The sequence below is a fragment of the Lepidochelys kempii genome, chromosome 3 (assembly GCF_965140265.1).
Source record: "Lepidochelys kempii isolate rLepKem1 chromosome 3, rLepKem1.hap2, whole genome shotgun sequence".
NCBI lineage: Eukaryota > Metazoa > Chordata > Testudines > Cheloniidae > Lepidochelys > Lepidochelys kempii.
The window spans coordinates 105567344-105585697 of NC_133258.1; the positions used below are offsets into that span (position 1 = coordinate 105567344).

Consider the following 18354-nt stretch of genomic DNA (forward strand, 5'->3'; position numbering starts at 1 on the left):
CGCTTGACAGCCCTACAAAAAATATATCGGTCCAGTCTGTCTGGCATATATTCTTTAGAAACATGCTGTTTATTGCTCGTGGTTCCTTTAGGAGAGCTTAGGGATGTAGTTTTGTGCCTTTTACTTTGGAAATGTACATAGTCATGCATGTTAACAACACAAAAGATAAGTTTGAATAAAAAGAACTAGATGTTATGGTTTTAGATAAAATGATTTTAAAAATAAGAATTTAAATGGTTAAAATTAGGCCTTCAAGATAAATGACAGATATTCACAATGCTGTTGGTGCTCTATGACTCCCATCTGTTTGACTACAGATCCAAGAGCAGCCAAATTTGCTAACTTACAACATGAAATTTATCTTTGCAGCCAGAGGGGCTACATGATTTTAAATTTAAAAATGAATACTATAGAGAAAACAGCAAAAATCAGAAGAGCCTAAGTGTGCGGGAACTGGATTTTTATTGCCCCTGTTTTTACATCATTATGGAGCTTATATGCTTGGCACCTGTGGACTAAGTAAGAATACATATAAAAAGTGTATTAATGCTGTATTATAATACATATAATATCACCAAAGGATTAAAAATGACTCTCAGCACTTGTTGCAAATGCAAGATTTACACATCAAATTACATGTTATTATTTACAAAAAGACTTGTACAATACAGACCATTCCCCTTATTAAAACCATAAATGGTACAACCCCATGGACACCTAAGGACATTCTGATGCAATGTTTTATCCCCATTTCTGCCAGAGGCTGAGCTTTCTCCATGGCACGCTCAGATGCATTTTGCATTATGGCCTACCAACAGAAAACGAGATGCCAAAATACAGTACATTGTCTAAGCTGGAGGCAGCAAGAGGATGTTGCCACGTGATATCGGGAGTACTCTCGGGACCCTTTGTGTTGGAGGAGTTCTGGTGCATCCCACCTATTACACACCTGTAGGCAACGTACTGTGTAACTGGTGTAATTTTCAAATGCTGCTGCTTACATCTTTCTAGCTGAGAGAAAGAAAAGTGCAGTGATGGCACCTACCCGCCGTGAGGGAGGACGGGCAATACTAAGGAGTATAAGGGGGGGAAATATTGTAAGAGTGTTGTCCAAGACCAGGAACACCCTGTCTAAGTCAATCTCTGTGTCAGGGCCTACGCAGCCAGGCAGAATAATGCTTGAATTTTAGTACACGCATTTCTATGTTATACAGGGGTGGCTTTAGTGACCCCTATATAGAAGTTGCCTCACACTTTCCACTTATAAAGGATTATTGTGATCTTGTCTTTAAGAAGCTCTTACAGCTCCACTGTTTGCAGCCTGCCTTGGCTATTTTTCAGGAAGAATCCCAAGGGTCTAGAGCAGAGGTGGGCAAACTGGGGCCCACAGGACCCTCCTGCCTGGCCCTTGAGCTCCCAGCCGGGGAGGCTAGCCCCCGGCCCCTCCCCTGCTGTCTCCCCTCCCCTGCAGCCTCAGCTCGCTGTGCTGCCAGCACTCTGGGTGGCAAGCTCCTGCCAGGCAGCACAGCTTCCAGAACCGCCAGCCTGCCCCAGTGCTCTAGACTGCGCAGGGGTGTGGCTGGCTCCGGCCGAGTGGCACAGCTGCCAGTCCTGGTGCTCTAAGTGGCATGGTAAGGGGGCAGGGAGGTTGGATAAGGGGCAGGCAGGCCCGGGGGAGGGGGAGGCAGTCAAGAGACAGGGAGTGGTTGGATGGGGTGGAGGTTCTGGGGTGTGTGTCAGGGGACGGGTAACCGGGAGGGGGGGTGGGGTGGATAGGCGTGGGAGTCCCGGGGGCATGGGAGTGGATAGTGGTCGGGGGAGTTAGGGGACAAGGAGCAGGGGGGTTGAATGGGTGGGGGTTCTGAAGGGAGCAGTCAGGGGGCGGGAAGTGGAAGGGAGCGGGGGCCAGGCTATTTGGGGAGGCACAGCCTTCCCTACCTGGCCCTCAATACAGTTTTGGAACCCCCATGTGGCCATCAGGCCAAAAAGTTTGCCCACCCCTGGTCTAGAGAGATGCCTTCCCCCTCTTCTCCACCATGAAATTCCATTCAGATTTGGCTGAAATATAAATGGTTAAAAATGGTCTTTTCCCTTCTCTTTCTTAGGTTCCTTGGAGAAATTGTGGCAGGCTGCTACAAACACTGAACACTCTGAGTCCAGGCTCTCATGCAGCTGCCAAAGGGACACATTTGCAGTTTCCTAGGCTGAAGCATGCTCAATGAACACTGAGTGAGTCAGAGGAGCACTCTCAGTGTGGTTGGCCTGGAGCTCTGAGGGTATGCAGTATCCTCAGTGAAGATGGAACATTTGCTGCCAGCCCGGAACATGCACAAACCAAGATTTTCAGAGGTTTATTATTCAGCCAAATTTCACAGGGAGAGTAAAAGGCACAACTCTAACCTAGACTGAATTCCTTGCCAAATTTCAAGTCCCTGTTCCAAAGCATGGAGACATGGGACCTTCTCAATGAAAGGGGAGGGAGGAAGAAGGGGGAAGCGAGAGAAGGGAGTTTTAACATGGCCAAAGCAATCTTATTTTTTCCTAGTCTTGTTCTCAAACAACTAAACCATTTTTTGCTCAACCTTTCCTGAAAATTCAGCCTGAAGCAGACACGTAACATGGAAAATTTCAGTCCTAGTAGTTAAAGTTTAGCAAAATTATAAGCAACTGAAAACTGGGGTCTTTTAAAGAGAAGTCTCAGGTAATATTAACTATAGGCATCACTGCCAGCTCTATTTTATTTTTATATTTTGTGTATGTGTGTGTATAGATATATCTACACACACAAATATACACACATTTATTCCATACAGAGTGAACCTTTGTGTGTATATAATGTAAAATATTGCCCTCAAGAAACCAGTATTTCCTTTGTACAATAATTCTTTCAGCTTCAGGCATTATATCACAATTTTCTTTTTTTAAGGGATATCAAAGAGTTAGGGAAAGCCAACGTTGTGATGGAGAGGATTATTTCACAAATGAAATAATAAATGCGTCCTGAGTGTCCTGATTCCTAGTCATATGCATTAGCCACAAGACTTCCTCTTTTCTAATACTTGTGATGGAAAAGCCACACAAACTGTGTGCACAAACTGATTAATTACACTCCTAGTGAGTGCAATTACAATGACCCTTTGGAAATTTGGCCCATATGTGTTTTGAAGAAAACTACATGGCCATAAGATGGCACCATCACCCCACACATTCCAAATGCAAGTTCTTCAACTGTTCCAATTGTAGGTAATTTTTTTCTGCCTACTTGCTGGGTTAAATGGTGTACCTGCTTCTCACTGAAGTGTTGGTTTTTTTTTTTAAATCTAAAAAAAACTAAATGAAAAATCAGGTACCTACTGAGTTGGGGTTTTTTTTAAACAGGGGAATGATGCATGGAATCTGTATTGCAGTCTTCATTGCTAAACCAGTTTGACACAAAATACCCCACTTCAGACTGGATTATGGCAAACTATAATCCACACTTGTCATATGTTTTTCCATATGACTAACATATTATGTTACTTGCCAGTTTAAGCCACGCTTGCCATGAAGCATTAGCGTTGAGCCTCTGTCCCAAACTGCACCATATAACCAGCGAAGGAGAGTAAAAGGGATGAAGGGGAAAGGGAATGAAAACAAAAAGATACACAGAGAAAGCAAAAGTAAAGTTAATCAGGCAGATTAAGAATAATACAATATAAACAAGGTGTAACATGACATTTTCAGGGGTCAGGAGATTTGTAGGGTTATCAAAACTGGTTTAACTGTGAGCAATTTTTAATGTGGAATTAGTTAAATATTATTATAAAGCAATAAAATGCACGTTCTTGTGTTTATTACTGATTTCCTACTTCAGATATTTACTAGAAAATAAAGAGGGTTTTGTAGTAAAAGCAAAAATGATCAAAATTAGGTTTCTTTGAAGGAGACTATTAACTGAATTGTGAGAGAGTTAGTGGACGGCAACTTCTGCAGTACCTGTGAATAGCTGCAAACAGATCCTCAGTAGTTCTCGGTCTAGCTGGCGTTGCCACTTCCTCATTCCCTGCCCTGTAACTGTTGCTTGGCAGTGAAGAATTATTTGTTGTGTCTGTCTCAAACACCTCAGCTAATCAGAAGGAATAAAAAAATACAGATAGGCCGTCACCGGAGTCCCAAACTGCACATTATCTGCTAAAGCATCCCTCTGCATTCTTCACTACAGTAAGTGAAACATTGAAGGGATGTACTGAACATACTGTTTTCTCAGTATTTCTCTGATTTCACAATTTTTTTGGGGGTGGGGGGGAACTGCAGTGTCTGAGATGCCTATGTTTGTTTACATATACACAGCACAAAATTACATTTTAAGATTTTTTTTTTTTAGGGCTTCAATTAAAACTAGTCACCGAAATTCTTCAATCTAATCAGATTTTCCTAGGATTTTTAAAACAGATGATGTGGTTAATAAAATACTGCTTGTATCTCCACTGCTTTTCTGACTAGAGGGTAAGACGGAGATAGAGACTCTTTATCAGGGATTAATCCGAGCCCTGTAATTATCCTTATGATTTTTAGTCTAGTATCACACCTGCCTTTCTATGGGTGAAAATTTGAAAGCTATCACACTTCCCCCAATCCCCCCCCCCCCCATCATCAGTAAACTAGCTCCTGCTTCTCCTGAAGGATAAAAAAAGAGAGACTTACCACTTTCATCCTCTTGAGATAGATGTCTGTCAGTGTTACTGCTGTCGTCTCCATTGCTGTCTGAACTGCTTCCTTCATCCAAAGTGGTCTGCTGCTGCTCCTGCTTGGGAGCTTCTTGAACTGGTGATGCAGCAGGCTGTACCATACAGACATTGGTTTCCACTGTTTCAAAGAAGGTGGAACCAGCAGCTCCGCCCTGAGGAACCAAGCTGCCCGAGTCCATCTCATTGGAACTGAGTCCATCTGTAAGACAATTTTTTGCTTCTTCGTATTGTGCAATCTCTCTCCTAGTTGGACTTGATATGCCTCTGACAGGATCACTCACGTTAGCTATTTTTTCTGCTGTAAAATCTAGCTGCGGAGGTGGCACAATGAGGAACAGTTTGGGTTTCTTGGAAATAGGAGGTGGCTTCTTGTTTGGTGATATACCCTGAGTCTTGCTCGGAGACCCCAATGGCATCTGAAATGGTGTACTAATAAGGCCAGAGTGAGATTTTTCATTCTGCACAGGAGACTGAGGTGCTTCTTCAGTGTTTGTTCCTGATACATCAGCTTCAAAGGTTTGTATTAGACCTGCTGCATTTCCAGGATTTTGACCACTGCTGGTCTCAGGTGCACTGTCACTGAGATCTGGAAGTGAACTCTGAAGAGGAGCCTGAACTAAGCTTTTGAAGGAAGGACTATGAGTTTTCGTCTCTTCATCCAGGCTGTTACTGAGCCTTAGTGAAAGAGATGGTTTTAGAGGAGGCTGTGATGAGAAAATTATAGTTGCTTTTTCCTGAGGGTTGGCTTCAGAAATAGATCCAGCTGATTGTTCAGTCTGTGCGCCTGTACATTTTTTCACAGACCTCAGTTGTACCATTTGCAGTGCTTTGATGGTTATTAAGGGCATTACAGGCCTACTGGAGTCTTGCTTGTTGGCTGGCTGTTTCACTGCCCTGTAGCCAGAATCATCCTGATTACATGTCTTAAAAGAATATGGTGTGAATTTAGTTGCATCTTGTGTCAGTTTGGAGTCAAGAGGCGGTGCTGGTGGAAGTACTACACTGGGGAAAATGGAGGAAGAAGGGGATGGAAGGGGAGGAGAAGGGGCAGAAAAAGGACTGAAGGACGTTTCCTGTGTTGGAGAAGGAAACCATGGACCACTCAGGGGAAAGGAAGAATTTATAACAGCTTCTGGCGGGGGTGGGGGGAAGCTGGGAGAGGCTGGTAGTGGAGGCAGATCGATTCCATCTGCTGGGGCAGGGGGCGGAGGAGGGAGAGGATGATCAGGGAAATGTGGAGGTGGAGGACCAGCAGCATCAGGAAGGGAGGTCAGGGCTGGGTCCAGTTTCTTCATGTTCACACTCCCTTCAGTAGATGTATTAGAAGAAAGAGAAGTGGAGGATGAAGAGATGGATACTGAAGATAGCAGAGAGGATTTTCTCTCAGGCACTTTCGGTTTCAACTTGGGTTTTAAAAACACAGGCACCGGAGTAAGTGCTGTGGGTGTATTTGATTGACTAGAATACCCACTAGATGGTGATGTGACTCTGTGAGACTTCTCTGGAGACGTGTTCTTTGGTTTGGCCAGTCCGCTGGCCACTTGGGGCGTAGAAGCCCTTGAGCTGTCATTGAGGTGGCTGATGCTGTAATCATTGAGGATAGCTGTAGTGCTTGCAGAACGAGCCACTGGGCGTTTGAACTGATCGTCTGGCATCCCAGCACAGTCACTGTAGTAACCCCATTGGTCAGCATATTCTGATTTGATGCTGCTTGTGTCACTCTGTGATGGGGTGACAGTACAGAGAGAGTACATATTTGGCGCTGTTGTGGACATCATGCTGCTACTTGCGCTCACGGAGCTCTGGCTGCGAGAGCGCAGCACCCAGGGATCCTCATAATCACTGCATGGACTTTGGGATGGGGAGCTACCATTTTTGCATGGAAGGTTTAACTGCAGTGAATGCTGGAGGGTAGCGATTAGTGTTTCATCGAGTACCTGTCCGCTTGACTGGGTTTTTTTCTTTGGGATCCTTCTGAGAGAGTCTGTTCTGGATGGTGGAAGAGGTGGCTTCTTTGCCTTTTTCAAAGATATGTTTCGTATGAGGGATTTGTCACTGTTGCTTGACCGTTCGTCTTGATTTTTCTTCTCATTTCCATCAAAAACATTAATCACACTGTGCCTGGGGTTTCCAAAACCATTATTACTATTGGAAAGTTTACCTGACTTGAGCCCAGAGTCCATATGCATGGTAGTGTAGTAGCCATCATGGTCCAGTGAATACAGAGAACTTGAATCTTCTTTGACAGAAGTTCTCTCTAGGCTGCTGCTACTCACATTGCTTACAGGAGTGGAATAACCTGCACTGGCATAGGCTGGCTTGTGTGAGGGAGTCTCATCATTTTCTCTAGATTTGTACACCCAGTGCTCTGTGCTGTTTATACTGTTGCTTTGTGATCTGTCCCCTGAAAAACTGGATTCACTCCTGCCATCGCTATCCTGGGAGTGGCCTTGGAAAGGGAGATTGTTTCTACAGCTATCACTCAGACTTTGGGACCCATTCTCCACATTTCCTGGAGCGCTGAGAGATACTGCTGAGTCACCAAGGGAGAGCATCATGGTAGCATTAGACGAGATAGTGTCTGAGGTCTGTGAGTGGCGCGTTGAGCTGCTCTCACTCCAGTTACCACTAGAAGAATGGTGATCTTCTTTCATGCTTACTGCATTGTTGGCAATAGGACTGTCTCTGGGTTTTGTGTAGGAAGGTGAGCTGGTGATTTTACTATCCAATGGTCCAGCACTCTGGGTGGTATGAATCACAATAACTTCTGAAGAGGATGATATCGTGGCATTTGGTATGATGCTGGTTGAATGTGTAGCATGAGGAGAGACCACACATGCTGGGCTTGCAGCTTTTTCACTCTCATAACTTCTCACCTCTTGGGACTTTGGCCTTGGCAGTGTCCCAGTCCTAGGGTTATTCCTTATATGGACCACACTATTATCAACCTGCAACTTGCTTATCTGGTGTGACAAAGTGCCAGTGATGTCTTCTGTCTGGTTAGAGACGCTCTGCCTTTGTTCTAGTGACTGCAGAGACACTCTTGCTCCAGGTCGAGGCAGGCTATGAAAACCCATGTCGTTATTTAGGCGAGAGACAAATATGACCCCAGCGGAATCACTCATCACAGACATGTTTCCAGATGAGCTGGAGAACTGTGACATCTGGGCCGCAATCCCTTGTCCTTTCTGTGCTCGTATTCTTCTCACTGAAGGGGGCACAACTTTGACTTCCTCTGTCTGGCAGCTGGTGTCCTTGGTTTCAGATCGCTGCATAGCAGAGCGGTAACTGTCTAGTCTCCCTAATGTGGAATAGTGATCTGGGACATACATCGAATGCCCACGGAAGTCACTTTGGCCAGTGCCAACTGCTGGAGTCAAAATAAAACAACAATTATCCCTCGAAAATACAAGTATTTACTTCACTATTTCCATGTTCTTATTAATGTAAAAGACATCATATGTCACATTCATTATTAGATCATTGTTCCCTTTGCCCTTGGAGGTTATACAGCTGTGGAAAGATGTTCGTGCCTTCTGAAAAACCATGCAGTACCAACAAACTCTGCCTATGTATTGTATATTTTCTACATTTCTCTTCCCATTTTCTTTATTACAAGGGACTGTTAGCTTATGGAATCCTGTGTGTTCCCACTGCTTATTCCACATGACATCTTCTATTTATGACACGATAATAATTTCCACAGCAACCCACTTTGTTACACACCAAATAATACTACACGACTTCCAGAAGGGAAGCAGCAGGAACAGACAAAAGCATGAGAAATGGAAATCTTGGTTCTGTGTTAACATCTTGGGAAACAAAGAATAAAGAAAAGAAATTCTTCAAAAAAAAATTAAAATCTGCTAAGCTGTTTCTAAACACTATTCTTTTCGAAGTCCTTCAGAAGGCACCAGTATCTCTTCAAATCTTTGTGTGGGCTAAAGAATTGACAGTGGGAGGAGTTGTATCACAAATAAAGCAAATGTTTAATGAAAGCAATAAAAATAAAATATTCCCTAAATCTGTAAAGGATTAAATACCATTTCCCAGTGGAACTATTTTGTATATACAGTAAAAGAAGAAAGCGGGGGGGGGGAGGGGTTAGGAGGAGGGGAAGGGTTTGGAAGAACCAAGAAAAATAATTCAACCAATGATCTTCCAATGACCAGCACCATCAAATACCCACATCCCTTATTTAAAAAGCAAACAGAGGTGCTGAAGACCACTGTGCTACCTGTTTATGAGGCAAATACCATAGCCTGGGGTAAACAGACTTGGAAGTCAAAGGATGAAGAATGTATTAGTTCAAGATATATCATCATAGTTATTTATTATTTGTATTACTGCAGGGCCTAGAAGCCCTCTATACAGCTATTACTAAATCAACAGAAAGGACCATCAGGTTATTATACATTTATACCTTTATAGGTCTTTGTGCCAAGAAAAAAAAATTACCACCATATATATTGTTCTTTAAACAGCATTTAAAACTGGACTGGAAGGGCTCTTAATCCCCATTGCAGTTGTGCTACTACAGTAAATTGCAAACGGAAGAGGCAGCAGAGGAAAGAGTCTGTCTACACTGTCTTTTAAAACCTATTGCGGTGAGTCTCAGAGCCCGCATCTACAGATTTGGACTCTTGCTACGGCACTAAAAACAGCTGGAACAGAGGGAAAGTGGTTGCTTTAAAACTCCTGCCTGCAAGCTGCTCTCAGAAATGACCCAGTGGCGTGTCTGAGTTGGCACCCTCTCCCACTACCTGCTTTCTTTCTTATTTGCTAAACACAACTGGATTGGTAGAAGAAGTGTTTTCCCCATTCAGTTTTAAATACAGTTTAAAGCATATTCAATTATTCTTATTCTTGGCATCTATCAGACTGAAAAAGTATTTGGAGGAGGAGGGAAGGGTATTACTTGGGGTCATGCTTCTAAAGGGAAAGCAGCACATAAAAGGCTGAATTTGTTTTACTTTTTCAAAGGCAAAAAAGTAAATTTTAAGCCCTTTTAAGTCCATTTTGTTTGCTCGTGTGTAGATTCTTCTGCTCTCATGAAAATGCAGAGTTTTTCTGCTTCAGCCAAGGGAATGAGAAATGAAATTAGATAATTCTTTGCTGGCAAACAGCTTGAAAATTCTAAGTACATGAGCCTATCAGAGCCGACAGACTATAGCAGCCAATCAAGGAACAGATTTGTATCATCAGAGTCTAGTTATTGAAAGAGCCGTATAACAACAACAATCATATTTTTATTATTTGCATTTATATGACCGGGTCAGGGCCCTGTTTTGCACAGTGCTATAAAAACACAAAGGTAGACATCACAAAGATCCCGGCCCCTGTGATGTGACCAGGTGACAATTATTATTAGAGATAGAGATAAGGAATTTGTGTATGACAGAGTAATAGCAGTTGTGATTGGACAAATAAGACAGAATGTAGGAAACTGTTGAGAATAAACTGCAGTTATGCATCACAGCAGGTATACAGTATCTTTGCATTCTGATTGGCTGATAATTTCTTTTCAATATATATAGATATGAAAAGATAAGCTAAATTTGTTCCTCTACACAAGCAACTTTTAAAAATACATGGAAACACACTTCACATTTGTTTAAAATGTTACACATAGGGAAACTAAATGTTCAGCATAACAGTACCATTCACAAAGCAGGACAACACCATAGATTTTGACCCGAGACAAGAAGCTGAGAATTTTATAGTGTAAGTAACTGGGACAAATTTATTTACTGTAAATATGCATGGAAATTTTAAACTGATTGGAACAAAAAAATATCAGGACAATTTAGGGCCTAATCTAGCAGTCCTTATGCACATGCAAGAAGTGCAAAATTTTACTCAAGGTAGCTAAAACTTTAGGCCCCAGTACGACAATCAGCTCCATGTAGGCAGATCCCTTGCAGAGTCCCATGACTTCATTGAGGGTCCACAGTTGTAATAGGCAACCAGTGTGTAGCCCCAATGAAATCAGGGGCACTCTGTGCAGATGCAAGGGTCCACTCACATAGCTTCAGCTGATGGATAAGGCCTTAAAATGTAGGCTAATTGTTTCAAGTAATATATTCTGAAGTGTGTCTTGTTTTTGTTTTTAACGAGAACATAACTTTGAGGTTTTAAAAATTTTCTGTTAAAAAGAAGGACTAAAGTGACAAATTGTGAAATTGCATTGGTCTATTTCTGTCCTCAGATGAGTGCACAACTCCCTTTGAAATCAACGGAAATTGTGAGCCCTATCTAATTGCACAACTATGTACCTGTTTCCAGTTCCATTTCTTGTACAGGGACAACAGAAATCTGCAGGGAAATCTGTGGGAACTCACTGCGCCTCGCTTAAAATGCTGTGGGTTAACCCCAGCTTGGTGGAACTTTGGAGAGAAATTTTTGTTGTTGTTTCCCAGTTTGTTTGGAATTCCTCATCAGATGCCAGATTGTCTCTTACACACTTTTATGAAGGCTTTCCAAAAATTCTTAACCTGAACTGTCTTTGTTGCTACAGCTGCTAGAATGTGTATTGTTCAGCAGGAGTTTCTGAGGAAAACTTCAAACCATTAATTGAATATTAAATTTAGAAACCTTTAATCTAATAACAGGTTGAAGTTATGTCTGCCACTACACGAAATGCTGGAAGATAATTTGAGCTTTGGAAGGATACCACATATCAGCTAAAAGCCCATCTGGTTGTAGAGGTATTTAAGCAGACATCAGCAATTTTTTTTTTTTACAGAAATGGAAATTGAGTTACAGATGTTGCACAAGTGCGGTGTGAGAATAATCATCATCATGTCTGGAGGTTTAAAATGGTGGTGCCTAGCACACTGGCTTGCTGATTAGTGCTGTGCATGACCACGTGAGAGACCCTGGGCCTAGCATCCTACCCATCAACCTGTTGCCAGGCTGGGAATTACTGGGACTATTAATCAGGCAGCTCAATTAGGGCACAATTTAAGAGCAAATAGAGAAAACTGATTATCTAAGTCAAGATGGGCTCATATATTTATAGGGTTCCAATCAGAAGTGCTGGATAGAGACTCAGTTGACCTGGGACAGGTTTACAAAGGTAAATACCCCTGTCACATGACAGAGATCAGTATCCCCTGACTCTAGTGGCTACTTGGATAGTCACCAAGACATCTAGCCATTGTAGATTAATCATGCAGATCTGAGAAAAGAGTTTGCCTTTAAGTTCCTAGGATTCGATGAAATGCAGCTGGGAGAGCCTCATGCTACTCTACAGTGATTACTCTGACAAAGAGCAGCCACAGTTAATTGAGGATCATCACAAGGCGGGACTCTGAGGTAAAACGGGGTGCAAACGGAAGAGATGGATAAGAGAAAAAGGAGTAATATTGTTGTTACAAAATATTGTGTTTGTTTCAACCACTGTATAAGCAATCTCTCTTTCCAAACCTTCTGTGTCTGGCTGTATGATTATTTCTAGCACATGCACTTCTCACTTAGCCCAACTTATGCCTTACTGCTAGGCCTTCTCCAAACGTGGTAAGCTGGGTAAAGGAATGGGGCATGTGCAGTGCCAGCACTATCCCTGTTATCACATGTGAGCAGCCTGAGTCACTTCCTCCTCTATGTTTTCCCCGGGCACTTGTAGAGATAGAATATCTACACAACAAAAATCAACTTACAAGCACATGAATTTGCACTGGGTGCTCCATACAGCATCTATGATATTTGATGGGGGAAAAAAATCCCACAGTACTCCACAGAACTGTCAGCTAAAAAGTGTTGGATCCTTATAAACATCACTGCTTCCTGAAAATATGAATGTTTAATGGATGAATGTCTACTGGACAGGGAATCAAGGCAGCTTTGGTTCTATTCCTTGCTCTGCCACTGATCTAACACCTGACCTTGGGCAAGGTCATTATCCTTAACCTCTCTGTGCTTCACTTGCCCCATCTGCAAAATGGGGATAATACTTAGTTGCCTCCTAAGAGTGTTATTAACTGTGAATTCATTAGCGTTTGGAATGCTCTTTGTGACCCTCAGATGAATGGTACTATAGAAGTGTAATGGATTAAGCCCAAAACCAAGTATCTCAATGACATTCAGAAGAAGCTGCAGCCTTATCAGAAATACCACCAGTGAACAGCACAAATGCCCAGTGACCCTAAAAGAAATAATATCCTCTCTGAGGACTATGTGGGATATGTATATATAGAGACATTGAGAGACAACCAGGATTTGAAATCCCATGGCTTGAGTTCCCTGACACTGGCATGGAATCTATACATATCTGTAGAACCTCTAGTCATCTGGAGTTCTAGATGAGAAGGCAAGAGATCAGGGGCAAATCAAAAATATTTCTATAAGTATACTACAATTACTTGGGCTCAGGAACTTGGTGGAGTTAGTTGAATCCCCCAGGAAACAAAACACCTATGGATTTACTTATTAAACGTAGTATCATTTGCAGTCATAGCTGCTCAAAATTTTCTGAGATGATTACCTGGGACTTCACAGGAATTGTTTTCTCTCAGCTGTTGTTTACAAGAAAGAGTTCCAACTATAAGAAGTTAAAAAGTGTCAGTTGGAACATTTACAGTTGGTGAGAACCAAGTGATGTGATCTGCCCTACCAGAAAGCAGGTGCTGAGTGACCATTCTGGATTCAGCTGTCAGACATATCCATCCTGACCACTGATGGGTTGTCACAAACAGATTTGGTGTTTGGGGACCTATCAGGAAACAAATGCTAGAGACAGGAGCCAAAGAAAAGCACCTGATCTCAATTCTGGCCCTTAAAACCACTTCCTTTTAAAAAAAGGGGGAGGTTATTGTGAGACATTCAATTGGACCTTATGTTAAAAAGAGTTGTGAACGCTGTTATTGAAGATGTGATGTGAGAACAGCAGCAATGGATAGAATAGTATGTTTAGAGAGTTTTTTTCCCCAGGACCAGAATAGGGCAGAGGCTGGGTGCCAGGCTGTTCAGAGGCGAAGAATCAGAATGTGTGTGGAGCCTGACAAAAGTGGTGAGGGGGAAAAACAAGCAAGGAAAGAACTCTAAAGCAATTTCCTGTACTGAACCTATCCCTGTTGGGACAAAGGAAGACCTGCTTTGCTTCCCATAATGGAGGATTAGATGTGGTTCATGCTGTAGGACTGGTGCAGAGATATAGGGAGGGAGCATAGGAGACCTACAGCCTGGAATAATTGAAGTAAGTAGCCCATTGGAACTGCTTTGGTGCAGGTTTATGGCGGAAGCTTATCCACAAGCAAGACAGCGTCAGGTCTTGGTAAAGGCAGCATTGGATCAGGTTAGGCTAGATCCCTGATAAAGGAGTCAGTTCAGAGTATGTACGCAGTAAGTTAAGTAGGACTGTAAAAATGTGAAAAAATGTTGGTGTCTTTGGTCCAGTCCACAGCCTAGAGGTATAGGAAAAGGAAGGTGAACTTTACAAAGAGCTGAAAAGAGGGGGAGTCTTCCAGTAGATTCTCCCTGATACTTGCCCTTCTGTAAGAGAAAGAGGGGAATGTTCTTACTTCCTGACAGGTGTAACCCAGATTCACCAGTTCCAAAAAAGGTACATCCTGACATCCAGAGAAGAATTAGAGTGTGATAAAGGAAATGATGATGGAAAGTAGCTGCTTTAGTAATGCCACATCCAGAAGAGAGAGAGACACAGAGAGAGTTGTCCCTGGTCTACACTACAAACGTATGACACTATAACTACATAACTTAGGGGTGTGGAAAGGCCACACCCCAAGCGATGCAGTTATACTGACTTAACTACTGCTGTAGACAGTGCTATGTCATGGGAGCGCTTCTCCCATCAACATTGCTGCTGCCTCTTGGGGAGATGGAGTACCTACGCTGACAGGAGAAGCTCTCCTGTCGGTGTAGGCAGCGACTTCACTAAGGGCAACAATGGCTGTATGTGTAGACAAGCCCTTAGTGAAGCTAAGTCATGCAGGTACATTGATTTGGATCATTTGTCTCTGACTTTTCTTGCCTTTTCTTGTCTCTTGTTCAAATTTTGCTCCACAGAGGCTAAGTTTTATGGTTTCTATGTAGTTGATGCAGATAATTTAGAGCTATGTAAAAATAATCGAGGGTGTTAGTGTCTGTAGAAATTTAACACCCTTTGTCGCCTCCCACCTTTTTGTTAAATAGTTTTAAGAGATGCTACTGTTCAGCAACCGTATTGTTTAACATATTTAAAATTAGTCCCTTTGCAGTTTCTAGGTGGTATCTCTAAATTGTTAGGGGTCTAATACTCTGAATCTGGCCAGTGTGAATATGAGAACAACTATTTTACTGGACAAGTCAAGGGCCATCATGAGATATATTATATTTATAGAGCACCTTTCATGCAGAAGGATCTCAAAGTGCTTTACAGACTATGTACAAGGATCACTTTGCTCATCGTTGAAATGGCAAAAGGGCAACACTCCAAAATATGAATATTTAAAGATATTTTTCATTGGGATCTTCATGGGTGCAATTAGTGTTCCCTTTTAGAATATTTGGTTAAATTCCAATGGCCTCAAAGTCACTACGCACACCAAAACTATTATGTTCATATACAACAGACAAAGACTTTTGCTATATTTTGTCTTTATTCATCAAAAGAAAACAGTGAAACAGGGAAAACCCCAACATTTCAGCCTTATAGAGTCTTTTCCAGCTCCATAACAACAAACAGAAATAGTCCACTCTGATAAGAGCTTTGAGGTAATCTCATATTTCTGTTTCTTTTTGAAGAACAAATAAGATGTAACAAGTCTGCTATGGGTTGATTATTTAGCTTGTGCATGGCAACTTTGATGTGTCCAGAGATTTCAGTTCTTGTATAAACATTGTAGCCATTCACAGCAAGTCTTTAGGGAAGACATGAAGAGGGATTTATTCAGTTGAAACCACAGGGAAAATGTAGACAGGCACAATGTAATTGCTTGATTTGGATTTGATCTGGATCCACATTCAAACAAAATGAGCCGTGGTATGTTTAACAAGACATTGTTTGTTTTGAGATAGGGTTAGGGAAACAGAATGGATTACATGCATCTATTGCAAGGAAGCAGTGTGGCCTAGTGGACAGAGCACCAGAATGGCACTCAGGAGACCTGGGTTCTTTTCGCAACTCTGCTACTGCGGGTGACCTTGGGCAAGTCACTTCACCTCTCTGTGCTTCACTTTCCCCACCTGTAAAATGGGGATAATGATACTGACCTATTTTGAAAAGTGTTTTGATATTTCCTATTAAAATTGCATAAGTGCTAGGCATTAAGGGAGCAACAATGGCTCCTAGGGAATCCCCCTAGTGTAAGTTTGCTCCCTGTGTGGTGCAGAACTGCCACAATGGTTCTGTGAAGCTAATATAACAGCTCCCAGCGCAAGGCGTGTGGCTGTGCTCTGCCTATCCTGACATAGCGGACAGTCCATAAGAAGCTGTTGCAGCCAGAGCATAGATTAGCAGCCCAGAGGTTACTGTAGCTTAAGCGAGGAGCCAAACAAATTTTCAAACAGCCTGAGAAAATGCAGGGAATGAAAGGTGATTTAAAGTCACCTTTTACTCCTGCCCCTTCTGTTTCTGTGTTCAGCACATCACAGAAACATAAGAACAAAGAATCAGGTCCATAAAATCTGTGGTCTCAACATTTTTAAAAGTAGAACTAGCAAAAGGCAACCTTCATTTAAGACATTTGTGGAAGATTTCTGCATAATACAGATGCCATCTGTATTTGCTATTTATTTCAGCTGGTAAATTATAATCAATCATTTTAGATGGTAAAAATAAAGGCACAAAATGTGCACACATATCCAGAGTTTTGGTTTTACATAATATGCAAAAGACCACATCCTCCACACAGTGCTTCCTAATCGGGTTGCCACTCATTTCTGAATTCACAAATCCAACTTTTCCAGGTCTGGTTTGCATCCTACAAGCCTAGCATTCAGGACATTAAGAGAATCTCAAAATCATTATAGGTAGAAAACGGTGTCATTTCGTCACAACATCAAAAGGTGCTGTAATATAAAGTTGCCCATGTGAAGATTCAATACAGTGTTATGCTGTGCGAATCTTGCCTGGTAGCAAAAAGAAAGGTGGGATTCCCACACTGGGACATTGTTTCATTATGGATTTTGAGGGAACAGCTCTATTTACAGCACCACTTTGTACTGCACCTGGGTTTCCCTGTAGCTCTCCAATTCAAGTTTCTATAAGCCTGACACCTTATGATGTCAGAAATTCGGACAGGTGAGTTTGCTTTGCTCAATTTCAAACCTACTCAGTCTCAAACATCATAAGTTTGGTGTTCTGCTTCGAAGACTGAAAAATGGAGTGGGGAAAAATGGAAGAATGGGAAAAATGGGTGGAAAAAAATGCAGGAGGGAGAAAATCTAAAGAAAGAATCAACACATGATATATTACCATCTTTATGGCACTACCTCCGTTCTTGGGAAATTCTTATAACTTTAATATATAATTACTGGAGTTCCCTTTGGCTAAAAAATTATGATTTAGAAAACAATTCTCTTTAAAACAGGAAAAAGCATGGATTTAAATGACTGGAAAAATAAAGAATTGTTTATTCAGACTAGTTCTATAAGCCTTTACAAAAAAGTTTGAAAGGGTTTGCCAAAACCCAGAGTCCACCACCTTCAAACATCCCTAATTTATTAAATCTGAAAAAGATCACAACCCTAAGTAGGGTGGTTGGCACTGACTAGAAAATTGTTCCTCTGGAACATGCAATGGAGTTGAACATCAGGACATTGAAGTGTTCTCATTAAACATCTAGTTAATCTACTACTAAATGTCTAGTCTATGTCAAGCACGACCAATGAAATAGGTAACAATACTGGCATTTAAGAGGTCACAATTAGGTCTGAACTACACTGGAGGAACTGGATGGCTCTTTGGGTATTTTTGTTTCAATGTGAGAGGCTGCAGATCCAGTAAGACAACCATTAATTGGTTGACAGTGGTAATGCATTCTTCACAAGTAAAATGCCTAAACACTTCATTTTTTATTTAAATGGTTGCTTATATTCTGGAGCATAGGGCAAAATCTGTAGAAAGATTCTAAATGCATGGATTTTACATCCCTGCAGATTTCGATTGTCCCAGTACACACCTTTTTCAAATAATGTGTTCCCCTCAATTGACTGAAATCAGCAAACAAAGAGCTTTAATTTCCAGATGCACAAATGATTTGGCTTGAATTAACATGCCTTTTGCAATAGGGCACACATTTATTTGGAACTTTAATAGGCTATCAGACTGTATTGGCTTCATAAGCACTGGTAAATGTTATTAGTCTAGTAATGGTAAGCAGTGAAGATGAATAGTGACGGAATACAGTTCTGATGAGCCATACCTAGCTCCTTTTGTATGTTGTCAGGGACTCCTGTAATAGTCTTTCTCCTTTTGACTTTCTTCGGCCGTCTTACCACAGTGTCTGTGTAAATTAGAGACCGCCGAATGCTGGCTTGGCGGTCGAAATTCTCCCCTAATGTGTAGTAGAACAAGCAAAGCAACATTACTTTCAAGCACGCTGACATCATGCACTTTCTTCCACTAGCTCATTGTAGAAATGAAAAAAAGGCATTAATAAATGATGTTAGCTCAGTCCTACAGTGA

General features: G+C 41.8%; 2 protein-coding genes across 10 annotated transcripts in view; one reads left to right on the plus strand and one right to left on the minus strand.

Moving 5' to 3' along the window:
* HEBP2 (heme binding protein 2) overlaps positions 1–3836 on the plus strand; it is a 28075-nt gene extending 24239 nt beyond the window's left edge. The window contains exon 6 of the mRNA XM_073337460.1: positions 2106–3836. Coding sequence (XP_073193561.1) covers positions 2106–2222 — 117 coding nt within the window. The 3' untranslated portion in view covers positions 2223–3836. The remainder of the gene's footprint in view (positions 1–2105) is intronic.
* Positions 1–18354, minus strand: part of NHSL1 (NHS like 1) — a 258143-nt gene that overhangs the window by 4271 nt on the left and 235518 nt on the right. For 4 of the 9 annotated variants that reach the window (XM_073337449.1, XM_073337453.1, XM_073337457.1 and 1 more), the window contains exons 5-7: positions 18092–18223; positions 4684–8097; positions 3976–4105 (exon numbers count right to left, since the gene is read on the minus strand). In XM_073337449.1, the coding sequence (XP_073193550.1) occupies positions 3976–4105; positions 4684–8097; positions 18092–18223 (3676 nt within the window). Of the gene's footprint in view, positions 1–3523; positions 3576–3975; positions 4106–4683; positions 8098–18091; positions 18224–18354 lie in introns of all 9 variants that reach the window. The other 5 variants (XM_073337451.1, XM_073337455.1, XM_073337458.1 and 2 more) reach the window with 4 other exon arrangements.